A 19,323-nucleotide genomic window follows, 5' to 3' on the forward strand; every position below is an offset into this window, starting at 1 on the left:
ACCGTGAAAATTCTGAATTTGATGTTCAAGAAATTTCAACACCTCACCACTACCGCCCTGTTCCACTTTCCTACAAGGTCAGCCTAAATGAATGGTGGTGTGATTGTGGTCACTTCCAGGCTACTCGTCTCCCATGTCATCATGTCATTGCTGTTTGTGCATTTTCGCATATCCTACTAACCCAAGTAATCGATCCAGTGTACAGTCTTAACAACATTTTCAAGGCATACGAAGTGCAATTTCACCCAATCCAAAATCAAGATTATTGGTCTGCGTATACAGGTCCAAACTTCATACCAGATCCTAAAATGCGACGCAAGGCATCTAAAAGACCATCTACAAATAGGCTTCATAATGAAATGGATCAATCCAATCCAGATAAACCAAAAAAATGCTCTTACTGCCGCAACAAAGGTCATCATAAGGGAAATTGTCTCTTTCGTCATTAGTTTTTTCTTAATCTTACCCAATTGTAATCAAATCCATTATTGATATATTACTATTAATATTTCTTATTGCAAATATTTATTTTCTCTTTTCGTATAACACAACCAATACATAACATATGTAAAATGCAAAAGCATTTTCTAAAACCAACCAAAAACACACTGGTAATCGATTACAAGTACATTGTAATCGCTTACCAGAGCAGTTCTTGGACCACAAACACACTGGTAATCGATTACAGAAGTGTCGTAATCGATTACCAGTACGTTTTCTGCCTACTCATTTGAAGTCGTGCAGGGGGGCCACGATTTCACCTCTCTGTAACCGATTACCAGTACATTGTAATCGATTACAGCACCCAGAAGTCATTTTTGGGGTGCACGACTTCAACACTGTTAACATGAACAGTGTGAAGTCGTGCAGGGGGGGCACGACTTCTTCATTTGAAGTCGTTTTGGCCCCCCACGACTTCATTTTGGGTCAAAATTTGCCTATTTTGGTAATATTGAAGGCATATTTGCCTAGTTTGGTGCAAAAACCGTAGTATTTCTCGTGACCTTGTTATGCCATGACCTTTTCAAGAAGTTGGTCAAGTGCAAGTCCTTTCAATGGAAATAAATATTTTGAAATATTATTATTTATCCAAAGGAGAGCCTGATGCAACCTTTACAGCTGTAGACATTCATTAATGATAACATCCTTGACTTTTATATCAAGTATATTTGAAAAATAAAACTCCATACTGATGAACAATACCGGTTTCACCTTTCAATATAAGTTTTAAGAAATGAATATTTTTTTAATAAAGTTTAACGGTTCTTTCCTAGATAAAGGAGTAAAAGAAAGAAGCAGGCCAAAATCATGTATTGTGACCTCCACTGGAAGTTGACGTAACAGTTAAAATTATTGACAACATTATCACATTTTTTAAAGATCTATGTGATTATCATATAACTAGAATAGGTAGTAGAATAATAAAATATTGATGAGAAAGTTTAGAATCTTAGGGATTTCCCCACTCATCTTTTGCTAAACCTCAACCAGAGTGCACCAATATGATGAGCCTTTCCGAATGCAGACCCAAAATCAATGTCCAATATCTACATATTCCTATAAAAGTTGTCGAAAAAAAATCATGAAATTTATTATTGGATTATTTGCTCTTGGTGCAAAACCTGGTATTGATCCGAGGTAGTATCAAGGCCGAGCCACGTCTACACATCTGGTTCCTCGTGGTTCCACGGAGATGTCGCTCGACCCCACGGTGGGCGCCAAAATGTTTCGGCAGGATTTAGAACCCTAATCCAAAACATTCAAAGTTGTCTGCTCCGATGTCCAATTGTGATGTCTTCACTCTTCTCCTTGTCCAAGCCGCGGGGAAGGGTGCCTGCAAAAGACACTCTGACGCTCAAGCCAGTGACCTCGCGTAGTAATCTTGTAATCAAGATTAGTTATCAGAGCTCTAAGTTCAGTTCAAGTTAAAAGTTACCTGTCTTCTTTGCCAGACAAATATTTATAAATTATAATGAGATTACCGTTAAGTCTGACTCATTAACCATCAATGAATGACAATATTAATTGTCAATAAATGACAATTATTTTCATTAACTCCCCGACAATTATTACTATTGATTACCTTAACAGCTAATTTTACCGATCGGTTCATTGACCTAAGAGGTATCATCGGTTGGCCGACTCTTATGCACCTTTACCGTTCGGCTGGTTGCGAGCCCATAGTAACACATAATGAAATTGGTTCCACCGAAAGGAAATCAGTTCCTCTCTTTCATCTTCAACCTCTCTCCATTTTCATCATTATGGAAGTTGTGAATGATATAAAATTAACAACTCAATAACACGTCTTAACAACTCAAAAACATGCCTTAACAACTCGATATTTCATATCACAACTCGACAACACACCTCATTAGTAAACACATAACTTTAAACTCATGAACCATACACAAATAACTCACCTAAAACAACTCAGAACACCACTCTCTCTACCACAACAAAAGAAAATGAACTCAACTTATACACGTCTCAAAATTTATACATTTAACAATTAGCTTGGCCATATTTAATGGCTCGATGAATTGGTGAAATCAACAAAAAATAAATAAATATCAACAAAAAAAATTGTTAAGAGTGAAAATGTATTTTCATACTTAATACCCTCATATCACATGTACAAGAAGAGATTCAAAAATCACTCAATCCGCTTTTTGCACTTTCAAATATATGAAAACAAATATAATTTTACCAACAAATCCATCTCGCCAATATTTGTAAATAGTTACTCATCCCAAACGAATATTGTGTGCTCAAGTCTTCCCACTTATTATTTCATAGGTTAATTTGAAGTATTTATGGGTCAATTTCTCTCCAAGTGAGTTAAAACCTATTTAACCGATAAATTAAATGAAATAGATCCATTTTGACCCATATTAAACAAAATTCACCTCAATGGAATTTGAACCCTTCATAAACTAAGTTGACTAAAAGGTTTTAACTTATTTCTACACCCGAAAGCAAAACTTTGATACCTATTTACTTATTCGATCCAAACTATCCAAAACAAACCTACGTGGCAATGTCTAAGAGGCATTTTATGATTGTGGTAGAGATCTCATCCAACCTAAGGAGTACGAGAGGAAGCATGTGGACATCAAGGATCCTTTAAATCCAAACCAATAGAAACTCAAATACAGATCTCCTAAGATGTTAAGATAACAATCCCTTTTCTCAATTAAACTATATATATTCCTCTTCTACCCTTTCTCAAATATAACAACCACCGTTGCTAACCATTCCCAATACAAACTTTCAGTGCTTCATTCTATAACACTGCAATGGCCGCTTCCACCATGGCTCTCTCTTCGCCAGCATTGGCTGGTCAAGCCATAAAGCTGTCTCCTTCCACCCCGGAGCTCTCTGGTGGAAGGATTTCGATGAGGAAGACGGCCTCCAAGTCGGTTTCCTCTGGAAGCCCATGGTACGGCCCAGACCGTGTGAAGTACCTGGGCCCATTCTCGGGTGAGGCTCCTTCTTACCTGACGGGGGAATTCCCAGGTGACTATGGGTGGGACACTGCCGGGCTTTCTGCTGACCCGGAGACATTTGCTCGAAACCGTGAACTGGAAGTGATCCACTCTCGATGGGCGATGTTGGGGGCTTTGGGGTGTGTGTTCCCTGAACTGTTGGCCCGGAACGGTGTGAAGTTCGGGGAGGCGGTGTGGTTCAAGGCTGGGTCTCAGATATTCAGTGAGGGTGGGCTTGACTACTTGGGCAACCCAAGCCTGATCCATGCACAGAGCATCCTTGCCATCTGGGCCACACAGGTGATATTGATGGGTGCAGTGGAGGGTTACCGCATTGCCGGTGGGCCTTTGGGTGAGGTGACTGACCCAATCTACCCGGGTGGGAGCTTCGACCCATTGGGCCTTGCTGAAGACCCAGAGGCCTTTGCTGAATTGAAGGTGAAAGAGTTGAAGAATGGGAGATTGGCCATGTTCTCCATGTTTGGTTTCTTCGTTCAAGCCATTGTCACTGGCAAGGGACCTTTGGAGAACCTCGCTGATCACCTTGCCGACCCCGTCAACAACAACGCCTGGGCCTACGCCACAAACTTTGTCCCTGGAAAGTGAGAAAACTGCAGTGACACAGAAGAACAAGAAAAAACTTGTGAATTTTATGTCATTTAGTGAAATATGCATTGGGTCTTTCTAGGGTGAATGTGAATTATATTATTATAAATTATGTCTCTCTATTGTTTGTGTACTTTACTAACCAAACAATCTAAACCTCATATCCTCAAATGACAAATCTTGAACATTAGAAAACGAGTTAGGTTCTAAAATCTAAAGTAGTAAATCTAAGATGTCATGTTTTAATCCTTGTATCCTTAAAATATAAATACTAATATTAATATTAAAAATTAATTTTCGCTCCATTTCTTTTTTAAACCGAATAATATATATTTTCTTCTATTTCTTAATTAAGGGAATTGAAGTCAGAGGATAAAAGATCTTCTAACTTTTATCATGTCGGGTTGAGAAGTTTACTTGCATTTAAAGAAAATTCCTGAATGAGTGATGACAAGCCTTTGCCCTTGATTGAGGCTGCAATTGAACTGGAGTCACATTGTCAAAGTGAATTCTATCAAAGCATTCCTGTTGAGACTTTCCAGGCACCTGCAATATATTTTGAATGGTAATGGTTCAACCAATACAAGAATAGAACCTATCTATAAGCTAGCTGCATCCTCATGTACCTGACAAGCAATTGACAGCGGAGAGACTATAAAACTACATTTGTTCTTTAAGAGATATGCATACAGAAATAAAATTATCTAAAAATTTCAACAACAGTTCCTCGATGTCTTGATTCGTGATTACGTTGGATGGAATAAAGTTAACATGCCATTGTTCTGTATATTTTAGGATGAAATGGAAACCATCTCATATCATATCCCCATTTTCAAGGGGAAGAAAAATGTTATATTTCATTCCCTCCTATTTGATATGTTAGAGTAAGTTGATTAATAAGTTGTGACTGAAGGGGAGGTTATGAACGCAATTGTATCAACTAGTATCAGCGGTCACGTTCCTGAACACACTCTCCTTCAGCAATTGGGGAATCAACAAGAACGCAAGGATCTTTACAGGAAATGGAAGAAAGGTTAGAAAATTGCATTTCTCAAATACATTCTGGATCAGAGTCTTTCCACTGCATTTTTGCAGAATTGGTTGAGTTCGTTAATTAGTTAGTTGAGTTAGTTAAATAACTTTAAATAACCAAATATCATTCCATTCAAACACAGGCAGCTGTCACCTTTCAGAATTATAGTCTTGTCCTAAAAGAGTACATAATAAGTTATTCACTGGAATTCTTCGTTGAAACTAGCAAGCAAGTTCTGAGCGCACACATGAAGCACCAAATCCGTTTTCTAACATTTCAGCAGACAATAAAAAAGGCAAAACAAAACAATCATCAACCAATTTTTCAAAGTATAGCAAACTGCTTCATTTTCTGAATCCATTCTTCCATTATCAACAATCATATTAAAACTCTTTAAACTGTAAACCAACCACGTAACAGACAGCTTTCAAGGGTTACACAAGCCAATTCCAAACATTCAACATCAGTTAAATTGTAACAGCATGAATCACAAACTTTGTTCTAAGTTGAGGTTGAACTAAAAGTCAATATTTTCTACTGCATACATACAGAGAGGGGTGCATACCAGTTTGGAAACGTTCTTCCAGAAATGGCGGCTAGGCTTTGCAGTAAGATATGCTCTTTGAAGAGCCAAATCTTGTTCCTTCGTCCACCCTTTCCCTATTTCATCGCCATTGCGCTTTCTCTTTTCTCCATTTCTCCCCTTCCTTCTTTGTTCGCCAACACGATTTTCTTCTGTTTTAACTCCAACGATCACTCTATTTCCACCCTTCTTTCTTCCCCCACAAGCACTCTCATCCAAAACGACACCATTTCTGATAGTTTCAACTTCAACCCTCTTCCCTTTTCCCCCTTTTTTTTCTCCCCCACCAGTCCCTTCATCTGAAAGGACACGATTTCCTTGCGTGTTAACACCATCCCTTTTCTCCCTGTTTCTCTCCTTCCTTCCTCTATGACACCCTTCATCCGAAACGTCATGATTTACTTGCGTTTAAACTTCAACCCTCTTCTCCTTTCTCTCTCTCTTTCTTCCTCCACCAAACCCCTCATCCAAAACGACACACTTATCTTTCGTTTCAGCTTCGCCAACTTTCACACCTGTCCTTTCACTTTCTTATCGCTTGGCTCGTTGTTGAACCTGAGAGATTGTCCAAGAGATGAAAATCCAACGTCCCCATTGTTAAGCCTCGGAGATATTCTCAACCCAACTGTGCAGTCATTGGATTTATTTACGAAACCGGCGGCAGATTTGGGGTTGAGAGTGGTGTGGTTTAGTTGGGGGAGGAACTGGGTGACCTTCGTGGGGTGAGGAATTGACTGTGTACATAAGAGTTTTTCTCTGGCATTTTAACGAACACTTGAAGGTGTCGCTTCTACAGTGAACAAAAATTAGACTCTCCCTATTAGAATTCAAACTCGAATTGAGAGCCTCGTGAACGCATTAACCAACACCCTTTTGGGCTTTTCTTCATGCACAAAAAAAAATTCTTACCTAGCCGCCGTGAACGATGCTCTGCCACAAATCCTTCTCTCCGGTGCTACAGATGCGTCGGAACGTTCTCAAACAAGACACGCACACGAATGGGGATAAAAATGCATGGTGATGGGTGTTTCTTCGTGCATCCCATCAAATTTCTAGCTGCACCTCATCACAGGCTTCCGAAAATTTTGATCCGAAACAGGGGTGTGTTAACTGTCTTTCGAAAAAATATTTCAGAATTGATCGACTGTGTTGCGGAAAGTAAAATCCAGTTTTATGGAATTAAGGGACAGCCTAGCCTGCCAATTTTTTTAAAAAATTTTTTAATTATTTTTAAAATTCGTTTATCCATATTTAAAGCATATTTAATTATATAAATTTTTTAAAATTTTTAATTAATGTTTTCAATCAAATAAATTAAAATAATATTATATTTACATATCATATTATTCTATTATAAATAAAAAAATAAAATTTAATTTATAATGATAAGGGTTTAAACTACAACACTAATATATATTTATATTCTTAAAATAATATAACATAAAAATATTAACTTTTAATTTATTTTATATTTTAATTTAAAAAAAACGGGTTAGTAGAACAATCCACCGCTAATTTGACGGGGACCATGTAAGATTTTGCCGAATTGAAGTCACATATCTAAAGGGAAAGTAATCGACATTTCTTTCTTTTCAACATTTTAACCATTTAAACCATCTAAAACTAGAAGTTTGAATCTCTGAAGATACCCCACCCACCATTCATCTACGATTTGGTTAAAGGAGGGGTGTAATGGTTCAATGAGGACATCCACACACAGCACTTGGTCGTGTTGTACTTCCAAGCCTTTCACATCTCTTTTTCATGTTTGCATGGATGTTTTAATTTCACTAAATAGCAGTCTGAACACAGCTTTACAAAATAAGAACTAAATTTTAACCGTTACATCTCAATTTAAAATACTCCATTCAAACACTACAAAAGTGACAAGGTGAACAAAAATGACAGTTTAACCAAAAAATGGCCATTGTTGTTAGAAGAAAATGCCAGGGTAGGACAAAAACAAAAAGACTTCAAAACAGACAATAAAACATCTTGGTAGGTATATATTCTCGCTAGTATGTGATTGGCATCCAAAAATTTCAATCAGCTTCTTTACCACTGTGCTGAGACTCAATTTGAGCAACTTCGTCCAGGGCCAGACCTGAATTGCTTATGTGGAGTAATATTTCTGATGAACACATCTTATATGCTGTCCATATAATTTAAAGAGGACCTTGCATTGGAATCTCCATGACTCAATTGAGATTAGATTACACTTACTTCAGATTCCAACATTCGTCCCAAAATTAGCCTAGCCCATCCACAACTTCAGCACTTTATCCTTACCACCAGAGGCTACCTTCTCTCCATCGGGACTCCAATCAACAGAAAAAACCTTTACCGCAAGAAAATAAATTTAGGTAAGCAACTAGAACGAAAAAGTATATAGCAAAATAATACCAAAAAATTTGGCATGTGAAAAGACATACTTCATCAGAATGGCCTGGAAGATCTTGTTTCAACTTCCGAGTCCGAATATCCCAAACCTGGAAAACCAAACATGGCCAAGGTTCCACCTTTGCAAATGAAAATTTATACGTTCTGATGTATAAATCAAACTAAAAAATCGTGACACAAAATCCTTTATTAATAGAAACAGAAAACCATGCTTACCTTAAGTGTGGAATCTCTGCTGCCACTTAGAAGAAGTCTACTGTCTGCAGACCAGCTGTACAATAATAACTTGGTTAGGGTTCTAAATGAAATATCGTTGGCTTCAAGTAAGAAGGAATCACGTAATTGTACCTGATCTGGTAAACAGGCCCGACATGGCCCCGAAAGGCAGCAACAAATTTCCCTGTGGTGCCATTCCATAACTTCACAGATTTATCAAAAGAAGCACTTGCCACCCATAGCCCATCAGGTGAAAAATAGACGTGGTTCACAAGCTGTCAGCAACAAAGCTTAACTTAATCATTAAACCTAAAAGATGTTACATGTGTAACAATACAATCAATTTCAACCAGCAACTAATAACAAGAAATGGACATCAGCAAATATTTAACATAATTTGGAGACATAGCAGTCCGCAGGACAACCTGCTGTGACTCAAGTTTAGATCTGATACATTGGCCAAGAAAAGGATATCAGATTTATTAGAACCTTTTTTCCAAATTTTAGATTGCAAAGATACAGTCATATATCATAATATTCTTTCAAAAGGCCTTAGGCACTCAATAACGCTTATATAAACCGAAGTTGCATTGCATTTGATGATAGTTTTGGTTTATTCTCATTCCCATAATTTGAATGATAAGAAAAATAAAGAAAAGTTGTACCTGCTGATGACCTGTCATGCGAGTTTTGGGATGCTTGTTGACAAAAGGTTCCCAAAGGAACATAGTAAAATCATCAGATCCAGAGACCAATCTCTCAGGGGCATTGCCTCTCATTGCTTGATACCTTTCCAGAGCAACCTATATTCATCAGTGGCATAAGCTGGTATTAGTAAATGAATAACAGAGATGGAAGATGTTCCGAGAGGAAGCAATCTGTAATAGTTAAAACCTGAGAAATGTGAGGAAAAGATAAATTTAACATTTAATAGATTGAAAGCATCAACTACTCTAACAATAGCTATGAATGCAAAATGGATAACTAAAAGAAAAGAATGGAAGGATTAATTATTTCAAACCAAAGTTCCAAAACATTAATTAACAGAAATGAGAAAAATGTAATATGAAAAACAATAAATCTTTCCAAACTAAGAACCACACAAATCACTTATGGACGGCATAAAGCAGTACTCGAGACCTTTAAACTCTAAAGCATACAAAATTACAAACTTCGACAAACATTAAGCTGGTCACTAAAATATTATAAATTATTAAGAATAATTTCCAAGTTCAAGTAACATTTTTATAACAAAAATCAAGCCTAATACTGTTACATGGGATTGGATACAGAATAAAACAATGCCATTGAGCAATATCAAAAAAAAAATTCTGAGATAAGCAAGAATATAAGCAATGAACCAATCTATAATTAAACAAACCTGACCAATCTGAGTTTGGGCTAACCAATCTGACCAGCCAATGCAGTCGGGTCTAGTAACTAAAATCCTACGTTCAGAGGGCCAACAATACCATTAAATTTAAAAAGTTACCTTCTTCATTTCCTCTGGAGATGAATATTGTTTTCCAGTATGATCAAAAGCTCCTGTGCGAAGAACATACTCGGTGCTTAATGCCAAAGAATTAACCCAATGCCCATGTCCCTAAAATTTTTCCAAAATATTAGAAAAAGTATTGGAAAGTAAAGACAGTTTAATGACAGAAAATACATGTAGCTGATTCAAAAATTAAGAAAAGAAAGAACATCATCGTATCAATGATAGACTTTCGTCATTCCATGATAGACTTTCGTCATTCCATGATAGACTTTCATTTGGCTTTAAAAATACCTCTAAGTATTTTTTTTGCTTTCCACAGCCATCGTGTGAGTTACACATTTTTTCTCTACAGCAGCTGCTATACCCTTTAACCACTTTTAAGAAGTTTGACTTACGATACATATGTTCTAACTTGAGGAGGTGTATTAAAGATATGATTTGAAAAAATGAAACATGATGAATATTGATTGTCACTTTGACAGAGAGAAAGTCATGTCGAGGAAATATCTATTAGCTTTGTCATCATTTACTTTGTCAGCTTCAGCAACCAACTGAGTTTCATTTTACTAAGTCTCTCAAGGAGTCTTTGTGTTGATGACATCTGTAACAAGTTTGTCTCATGTGATACATATGCTTTGGCTTGGGGGGAAGTGTTAGAGATATGATTTGATTACACTAAATAGAAAGATATGATATGATTTGGTAGGGAAATATCTTACCAAATATTTTCTATTATTAGATATTGATTGTGTTCCTTATTATTGCATATCTTCTTTATTATTAATAAGAATACTCATATGTACAATACACGGAATTCATTATATTCCATCTTGGTTTCTCTCTTCTCAACATGGTAATAGAGCGGTATCATCCTTGTGACCTGATTTGTCACTAATCCTTTCAATAATTGTATAACAAATTTACATAACATTGATTCAAAATAAAACATCGAAATCCTTCAAGATTGAAATAGAAAAATACCAATAGGTAGCTACATCTGATGAGAAGATATTATCAAAACACTAAATGAAGAAAAAAGTTACACCAGATCCGAAACAGGGGTCATGCATAACAAAAACCATGTTAAAAAATAAACATGCAGATGAAAAGTTCAACTGAAAAGGGATGAGGCTCACCTTAAGTTCACGGATTAGTTTCCCTTGTGTGGTTTCCCAGACTTTGATAGTACAATCCTGAGAACTGTAATAAAGCAACACAGATAGGCTCCAAGCAGTAAATAGAATTACAGAATGATAATTAAGACATTAACTTAACCAAAACAAGGGAAAAGCCAACTACAGGCATCAGTAAACACTAGGATCAGTTCAGTTAAAGTACAGAAAATAAAATCTCTTGAGATAAAAACGTGAGTTAAAATCATAAAATGAGAATTGAACCAAAATGAATTTATATTTCCAGTCTAACAGGGGGAATGCAGGGATATGTAAACTATGACAATGAGCACAAATAAAAATCCCGACTAAACTTCACAGAAACTAGGACGAAGTAAAGAGAGAGAAAATACCCAGTATAAATCACACCATCTCCACCCCATTTTACACATGTTATTGCAAGTGTGTGGCCACTAAGGCACATAACACATTTCTTTAAAGAAACATCCCATATACGAGCATCCCCATCTTTGCTGGCACTTACAAAGCGACGGCATGGAGAATTCAGGTGGACAGGTTCCCAAGCGATACCAGTAATCCATTTCTTGTGACCCTATATTTAAGAATAATTTGAATTATATTATCAAAGAAACACATCATATGGAATTCATGACACAAAAACCCTTCTACTAATATCTGTTTAAAAGTAAATAGTTAACAAACCAAATAATAGTTGAAATATGTAACTAATAATAAATAAATGACAATTCATATAAAACATCTCCAGAATAAAGCAGGATGTTCTTTTATTTATTTTTGGAATTAGGGCAAGGAAGAGGGGGGAAGCTGTGTAACTAGAGTTGTGTAATTCTTATAGCTAAATCAATGCTGCCACTGTAGCCATTGCTCCATTGCTCACTACTGTTTTCAATATGTACTTCACTACGACAATGTACTATTCAATGTTCAAAGCATCAAGTTTCTCTGTTTGAATCTTCAAATAGTGGAAGTTTTCAATGCTATCAATAAACTTAAATGAAAAAAAATTAAGAAAAGAGTAAACAAACTTTATAATAGATGTTTGTATGGGTGATCAAAGATCTTACAGTTAGTGGATTGCCTAATGACTTTCCAGTTTGAGGGTCCCAACAAATAAGTTCACCAGACTTGCTCCCACTTACAAGATACTTTCCATCCAGTGACCATGCAATACAAAGTACCCAGTTCTTGTGTCCTGCATAAAATGTAAACAGCTATAATGCTATATATGACTCGTTAAAATTGCCGAAACATTATGAAACTATAGAAATTGATATTAATTTAATAAGGAAGGATAAAGAATAGCTCTTTACAGCAGAGTAGACCATTGTAATTCTCCCAATACTATAATTCCCAGCCTTCACAGTCCCTATCCTTCCCTCTTATTATTTTCTCATTCCTTTGCAATAACCCCCACCCTCCCACTATTCTTTGCCAGCTTAGAATTCCATCATGATCCAGATTTAATAGCATGAACATTCCCCTTAGCAGTAACACACTGCTTCTCATCGAGAACCTTCAACTAATTCTAACTGCTTTTACCATTTAGTTAAATTGATCATTTTTATTCTTGTACTTACTTCGCAGATACCAAGAACAACTTAACATTTTTAAATGTCAAACCTTTGCAAGTGTACAATGGTGTCTGAGTGGTCAAGTCCCAAAATCGAACACTGGTATCACCAGAACCACTTGCCAGTTGTCGTCCATCGGGACTGAAGGCAACACTAAGTACAGCTTCGGCATGACCTAAAAATATAAACAACCACAAAAATATGAATTCCAGAAAATTCAAAGAATAACACAAACTTGTGCTACAATCATCAACATCCAAACCACACTACTGGCTCTCACAGTTTAGCAAGCACAATACAACATTGTGCCACTACGAATGGGAAAATACACAATATGTCTCACATACCAGAAATAGTTGCAGAACAGCGATTCACAGGACGAATCCGGAAAATAGCTTGAGGTTGACAAACTATAGGCAAAGCCTTCTCCACCGAGACTGAAATAGTGTTAAAGTAACATTGCAAAGGAAAAGAAAAACATCATTACAAGTGCGTAATTCTTTGTATCAATTCTTTAGAAAGATGAGGATTTTTTTTCTCAAAATGTGTTAAAAGCAAGTAGATAAGTGAATTTACAACGAATTAAGAAAGAAAAAGAAATAATTTATTGTAAACAAACATGACTAACCTTTGTTTTTCTGCAAGTATGTTTCAAGTGGCGCAATGAGCTCCTCATCTGATATATAGAAAGCATACGGCAACTTCTCTTCCTAAAATGAAAGCATAGATAATCGCTCAATGTTATAAATAATAAACAAAATGTAAAATAGAATTTGAGAAGAATAAAGGGACTTGCTTACATTGTTTTGAAGCTTATTAACAATCTGATTGAGGTGTTGAGGGCCAGCATTCTGAGGTAGGTACATGGGAGAGCCCAAGGGAGTTCCATCTGGGTCTGTCAAAAGACACATCACGTTGTTGATTATCTCCCTCTTCTCCACCATAGTCTCTGTCTCTACCTCCATTTTTCAATCAGGGATTTTCCTTCTCTTATGCTGAGATTCTCTTATCGATGATGCTTCTTACTCTTCCACTTGGGGTTCTATTTGGTTCTATCTTTGTTGCCGTGCTGAAACTAATAAAAGTAGTGAAATAAAGTCACACTGGCACAAACCCTAATAAATTACGCAGGACCCAGGATCCATTATACACAGACCTATGAAACATAGGCAGAAACACACTTCCCATATTTATGTTTTTTTTTCTTTGTTAAATATCATCATTTTAAATTTTAAAATTTAGTACATAAGTGAGAAAACTAATCTATTATTTTTACTCAAAATCTAAAACCAAATAACGTGGTCTCTCTTTCTTAATTTTACTGTAAATTGATGCTTAACTATAATATATCTGCAATGCAAAAACTGCTATGACTAGGATCTTCCTACATGACTCACAGACCTTTCTAATTGATAAGCGAAGAACCGCTCGCTGCCTTTTCTTCTCTTCGCGAATAACATGTGCAGGTAGCCGCCTAGGAGAAGCAAGCTACCTTCCATCTATATCTATAGGCAGAAATGGTCACTGTATCGGCGGCCGGGGCCGGCGCTCCGGGTTCTATCTAGGTTCCGCTCTGACGTACGCCCCACCTCACATAGAAGAAGGGGAACCCCTTCCATAGAAGAACCCGTGTGGGTGAGAGGGGATTGAATCATTCATCAGATACGTCTTCTTCCGTGATCCATTTCATGTCAACTCTTATTAGTTATCAAAAGGTCTACTTTACAAACAAAAGGTCTTCACACACATAAACATATATGGCCCTACTACCAAACTATTACCCCAAAAACAACAACAACAAAAAAACACATGCAGTGAAAAGACAAATGAGATAAACATGATGAAAGAGCAAGCAGTACACTTTAATAACAAGTCATGGCGTAATCCTTGAGAATTTTGGGGCACACAGTATATATTTGCCTCTACACATACAACAAATTTTGGGGTTTAATTTTGTGAAAGAATTCTTGTAGTTGTTTCTCTGTAACGGAACAATGATTGTAATATCGCAATGACTGTGTGTCACGTGATTAAACAAATAAGAAGTGAGGTGAATGTTTGCTTAAAAATGTGAGGGAGCATTAGTTTCAACTGAGAATACCTTGGAAGAAGAGAGGAATTGCAACCAAAGAACCTCTACAACAGTGGAAGTTTATCACAACGAAGCTACACTGACGCAATGAACGCAGCTATGCAGTTCGGCGACGGAGACGGCGGCGGAGTGAAAATGAAGGCACAGAGTTGGAAGAATATTTCTAGGTTTCTATGTGGAATAATATTAACTGCAGAATTTCCGTCACGCTGTTTTATATTTTGTTTATATCTTGTTTTAATATTGCTAATATATCTGCTTTTTCTTTAACATTTATGATAATTGGTTTGTTTTAAATCGGTATGTTTAAAAAAATATTTTTCTCGTGAAAGATTTATTGAAAACTAAGAATAAACTACGGATAATTTTTTTTGTTTTTTAAAATCATAAGTGTTTAATCATCGTTTTTCTTATTAAATATCAAATAAAATATCAACTAAAATCAATAATAATAACAACTTAATGTATATATATCAAACAAAAAGAATAATAACATAATTGAGATTTAGTCATATATTATTATGTAATATCTTGAATATCATGTTAAATCATATTGCTTAATGTACCGAATGGTCCTCCTGACACATAGATTGAGCGAACGTCCAAGATCTCAATCATGATCGAGCATTCAAGGTCATAATCATGATCGAGCGTCCAAGGTCGTCCATCCAGGCCGACCATCAAGAACGAGCGGCCAGTCAAGGTCGTCCATCCAGGCCGACCGACCGAGTAGCCATCGTGACCGGTTACCTTGCTAGGCGACCGCCACAAGCGTCCCTCCCAGGTTGATATTCCTAGGCCGGTTATCCTGCTGGGCGGCCGCCACAATCGTCCCTCCCAGGTTGACATTCTTGGGTCGGTTATCCTGCTGGGCAGCTGCCACAACCGCCCCTCCCAGGTTGACATTCCTGGGCCGGTTATCCTGCTGGGCGGCCGCCACAACCGTCCCTCCCAGGTTGACGTTCCTGGGCCGGTTATCCTGCTCGGCGATCGTTTCAACCGTCCCTCCCAGGTTGACATTCCTAGGCCGGTCATCCTGCTGGCCGGCTGTCACGACCGTCATTATGTCGACTACGCAATTAAACACTATTGACTCATTAAAGCCCTTAATGAAGATTAAGGTATGGTTGGGCCGTTTTCAGGCCCACGAAAAGTAAAAGCCCATTACAATCAGTATAAATAAAGGTCCCAGGTATGATTTATAGGACGAATTCCTTACGATGCAATGCATACATGCATCACAAACCGCTCTGTCATGTTACTGACTTGAGTGTCGGAGTGCCTTTGACAGGTATCCGACCACCCGGCTTGGAGTATGGAGCAGTGCTTGGAGTAGGAGGACGTCCGCCCGGTTTGGAGTATGGAGCAGGGCCTGGAGTACGAGGACGACCGCCCGGCGTGGAGTGTGAAGCAGCGTCAGTCCGTCACTGTACCGTCCGCCCGGCCTTCTTCAGTTCGTGGGATTCAGCAACGACCGTCTGGTTTTTGCTAGCTTCTAGTGTCCCAGGCGCCAGAGCCGCTCGATTTACGTCAACCGGTGAGAAAGCGTCCGCCCGGTCCATAGCAGCTTCAACGTTCGTCCGCCCGCCTCTACCGTTCGTGATCGTCCGCCCGGCCTTCGACAAACTTGTGTTTTAACAGGGTCCGCCACGGATCCGGTCGAAACATTTGGCGCCCACCGTGGGGCCGAGCTACTATTCCCCATTGTAACCACAAGGAACCAATGAGGGGCACCGCAAAATAACGCCAACTTCCACCGTTCAGCCTTTTGCGCTCGGCTTCATCTACCCAACAACTCAGTTTCAATCGTTCGGCTGCACTTCCATAGCGGCCTCCCCGCCTAGCCCACCCGGCCGGTTGGCCTCCAAGGTACACGTTCGATCTTTACCGTTCGGCCAGTCGGCCTTAGGTACTTAGCCAAATTTGGCATCAAGCATCTGGCCATCCGGCTCAACTCTCGGCCGTCCGGCCTCAACAAGCTCTCGGCCATTTGGCCTTAGCTGTCGGCTATTAAGCCTCAAGTCTCGGCCGTCCGGCGTCAACGTTGGCCAGATTTGGCATTCAACTCTCGGTCGTCCGAAATAAACCGTTCGGCGATTCGGCCTCCAAGGTACGCGTTCGACCTCTATCGTTCGGCCAGTCGGCCTTAGGTACTTCGCCAAATTTGGCACTCAACGTTCGACCGTCCGGCCTCAACCTCTTGGACACTCGTCCCAAGTAACTCGGTCGTCCGGCATCAACCATCCGGCCATTTGGCCTCCAAGGTACGCGTTCGACCTTTACCGTTCGGCTATTCGGCCTTAGGTTTTTCGCCAAATTTGGCACTCAACGTTCGACCGTCCGGCCTCAACCTCTTGAACGCTCGTCCCAAGTAATTCGGTCGACCGGCATCAACCATCCGGCCATTTGGCCTCCAAGGTACGCGTTCGACCTTTACCGTTTGGCCATTCGACCTTAGGTACTTCGCCAAATTTGGCACTCAACGTTCGATCGTCCGGCCTTGCCTCCCGGTCGTTTAGCCTCAAGTACTCGGCCGTCCGGCCTCAAACTCTCGGTCATCAGGCCTCAACTCTTGGTCGTCCGGCCTCAACCTTAGCCAGATTTGGCATTCAACTCTCGGTCGTCCGACATACCCCGTCTGGCCATTCGGCCTCCAAGGTACGTGTTCGACCTCTACCGTTCGGCCGTTCAGCCTTAGGTAATTCGCCACATTTGGCATCCAGCATCGGGCCGTCCGGCTCAACTCTCGGCCGTTCGGCCTCAACAGGCTCTCGGCCATTCACCTCAACAGTCGGATATCAGGTTCCAACTCTCAGCCGTCCGGCTTCACCTCAACCAAATTCGGATTCAGTCGTCCCAACCGATCGGGTTCAACCAATCGACCATACCTTGGTCTTAGGTAATTCCATAATCTGGCCCTACAGGCACTTAGCCAATTTTGGCATCAAATTTTCAGGTATAGGTAACCCGGAATGATTGCCCGACTGCATAAAGCAAAACGAGCTCTCCTCCATCATTCGGCATCAAACATAGACCAAGTCCAAGCTGATGAACGGAGAGTTCTTTCCGAAGCACCACTGTCAGCTTGGCCTGGGCGGTGAACGGGGAGTTCTTTCCGAAGAACCACTGTCATCCGGTGTGACCACAAGTCTAAGCTGATGAACGGAGAGTTATTTCCGAAGAACCACTGTCAGCTTGGCCCGGGCGGTGAACGGGGAGTTCTTTCCGAAGAACCACTATCGTCTGGTGTGACCACAAATCCAAGCTGATGAACGGAGAGTTCTTTCCGAAGAACCACTGTCAGCTTGGCCCGGGCGGTGAACGGGGAGTTCTTTCCGAAGAACCACTGTCGTCCGGTATGACCACAAGCTCCGAAGGCCCACAACCGATCGGCCTCCTGGCCTCAGCAGCCTGTACCGCCCGGCCTCGCGGGGCCTTAACCGTCCGGCCCCAATATGGCCTACTAAGTCCTTAGTTGGTCAGTATCAGCAGAGCCTCTGCAGGCCTCAACCGTTCGTTATCCAAGGGACTAAACCGCCCAGCCTCGAACGGTCCTACAAAGGCTCCTAACAGAGACGACTTAGAAGCGTTGTCCAACCAGAGAACCCGTGTATCCAGGTAGGCCATGGACAAAACCCCTTCACATAATAAAATTATGCTCGGGCTTCGGGGGCTTATGTACCGACCGATCCTCCTGACACATAGAACGAGCGTCCAGCCAGGACGACCACCAGACCGAGCGTCCAGCCAGGACGGCCACCAGACCGAGCGTCCAGCCAGGACGGCCACCAGACCGAGCGTCCAAATTAGCGCGTACCGACCTGTCCTCCTGACACATAGACCGAGCGTCCAGCCAGGACGGCAACCAGACCGAGCGTCCAAATTAACGTTGTCCGACTATACAGAGACCAAGCGATCCTCTACAGTCGACCATTCATAAACCGAACGTCCACTCACCAACGAGCACAAACCCCTTCGCATAATAAAATTATGCTCGGGCTTCGGGGGCTTATGTACCGGATGGTCCTCCTAACACATAGACCGAGCGAGCGTCCAAGGTCCCAATCATGACCGAGCATTCAAGGTCATAATCATGACCGAGCGTCCAAGGTCACAATGCCGCCCACCCAGGTCACAATCATGACCGAGCGTCCAAGGTCGTCCATCCAGGCTGACCGACCGAGTAGCCATCATGACCGGTTACCCTGTTGGGCGACCGCCACAACCGTCCCTCCCAGGTTGACATTCCTGGGCCGGTTATCCTATTGGGCGGCCGCCACAACCGTCCCTCCCAGGTTGACATTCCTGGGCCGGTTATCCTACTGGGCGGCCGCCACAACCGTCTCTCCCAGGTTGACATTTCTGGGCCGGTTATCCTGCTGGGTGGCCGCCACAACCGTCCCTCCCAGGTTGACGTTCCTGGGCCGGTTATCCTACTCGGCGGCCGTTTCAACCGTCCCTCCCAGGTTGACATTCCTAGGCCGGTCATCCTGCTGGTCGGCCGTCATGACCGTCATTATGTCGACTACGCGATTAAACACTAATGACTCATTAAAGCCCTTAATGAAGATTAAGGTATGGTTGGGCCGTTTTCAGGCCCACGAAAGGTAAAAGCCCATTACAATCAGTATAAATAAAGGTCCCAAGTATGATTTCTAGGACGAATTCCTTACGATGCAATG

General features: G+C 40.4%; 3 protein-coding genes across 5 annotated transcripts; 1 reads left to right on the top strand and 2 right to left on the bottom strand.

The window, feature by feature from the left end:
- Positions 1-3,120: 3,120 nt before the first annotated feature.
- Positions 3,121-6,474, bottom strand: LOC108344291 (uncharacterized; the record flags this gene model as incomplete). The annotated part of the gene is made up of 3 exons (XM_052867830.1): positions 3,121-4,640; positions 5,693-6,112; positions 6,226-6,474. Coding segments are annotated over 3 exons (792 nt in total), but the record flags the coding sequence as incomplete, so codon positions are not given.
- On the top strand, positions 3,197-4,216 carry LOC108345872 (chlorophyll a-b binding protein of LHCII type 1). The gene has a single exon (XM_017584699.2). The coding sequence runs from the start codon at positions 3,300-3,302 to the stop codon at positions 4,092-4,094; it is 795 nt and encodes a 264-aa protein (XP_017440188.1). The 5' UTR covers positions 3,197-3,299; the 3' UTR covers positions 4,095-4,216.
- A 1,065-nt stretch (positions 6,475-7,539) lies between the features above and the next one.
- LOC108345982 (notchless protein homolog) lies at positions 7,540-14,845 on the bottom strand. Of its 3 annotated transcripts, none has more exons than XM_052867150.1 (14): positions 14,651-14,845; positions 13,350-13,618; positions 13,178-13,259; positions 12,897-12,986; positions 12,599-12,724; positions 12,043-12,170; positions 11,350-11,549; positions 10,961-11,024; positions 9,819-9,929; positions 8,992-9,129; positions 8,459-8,601; positions 8,327-8,381; positions 8,143-8,199; positions 7,540-8,048 (listed from the first exon to the last, which is right to left on the bottom strand). In XM_052867150.1, exons 2-14 carry the CDS (start codon positions 13,512-13,514, stop codon positions 7,965-7,967), a joined length of 1,443 nt encoding a protein of 480 aa, XP_052723110.1. In that variant the 5' UTR covers positions 13,515-13,618; positions 14,651-14,845; the 3' UTR covers positions 7,540-7,964. The 3 variants fall into 3 exon arrangements, with proteins under 3 accessions (XP_052723110.1, XP_017440357.2, XP_017440358.2); XM_017584868.2 differs by having other exon boundaries at positions 13,350-13,624; XM_017584869.2 differs by lacking the exon at positions 14,651-14,845 and adding an exon at positions 13,951-14,604 and having other exon boundaries at positions 13,350-13,624.
- Between the last annotated feature and the right edge of the window lie 4,478 nt (positions 14,846-19,323).

The sequence above is a fragment of the Vigna angularis genome, chromosome 8 (genome assembly GCF_016808095.1).
Source record: "Vigna angularis cultivar LongXiaoDou No.4 chromosome 8, ASM1680809v1, whole genome shotgun sequence".
NCBI lineage: Eukaryota > Viridiplantae > Streptophyta > Magnoliopsida > Fabales > Fabaceae > Vigna > Vigna angularis.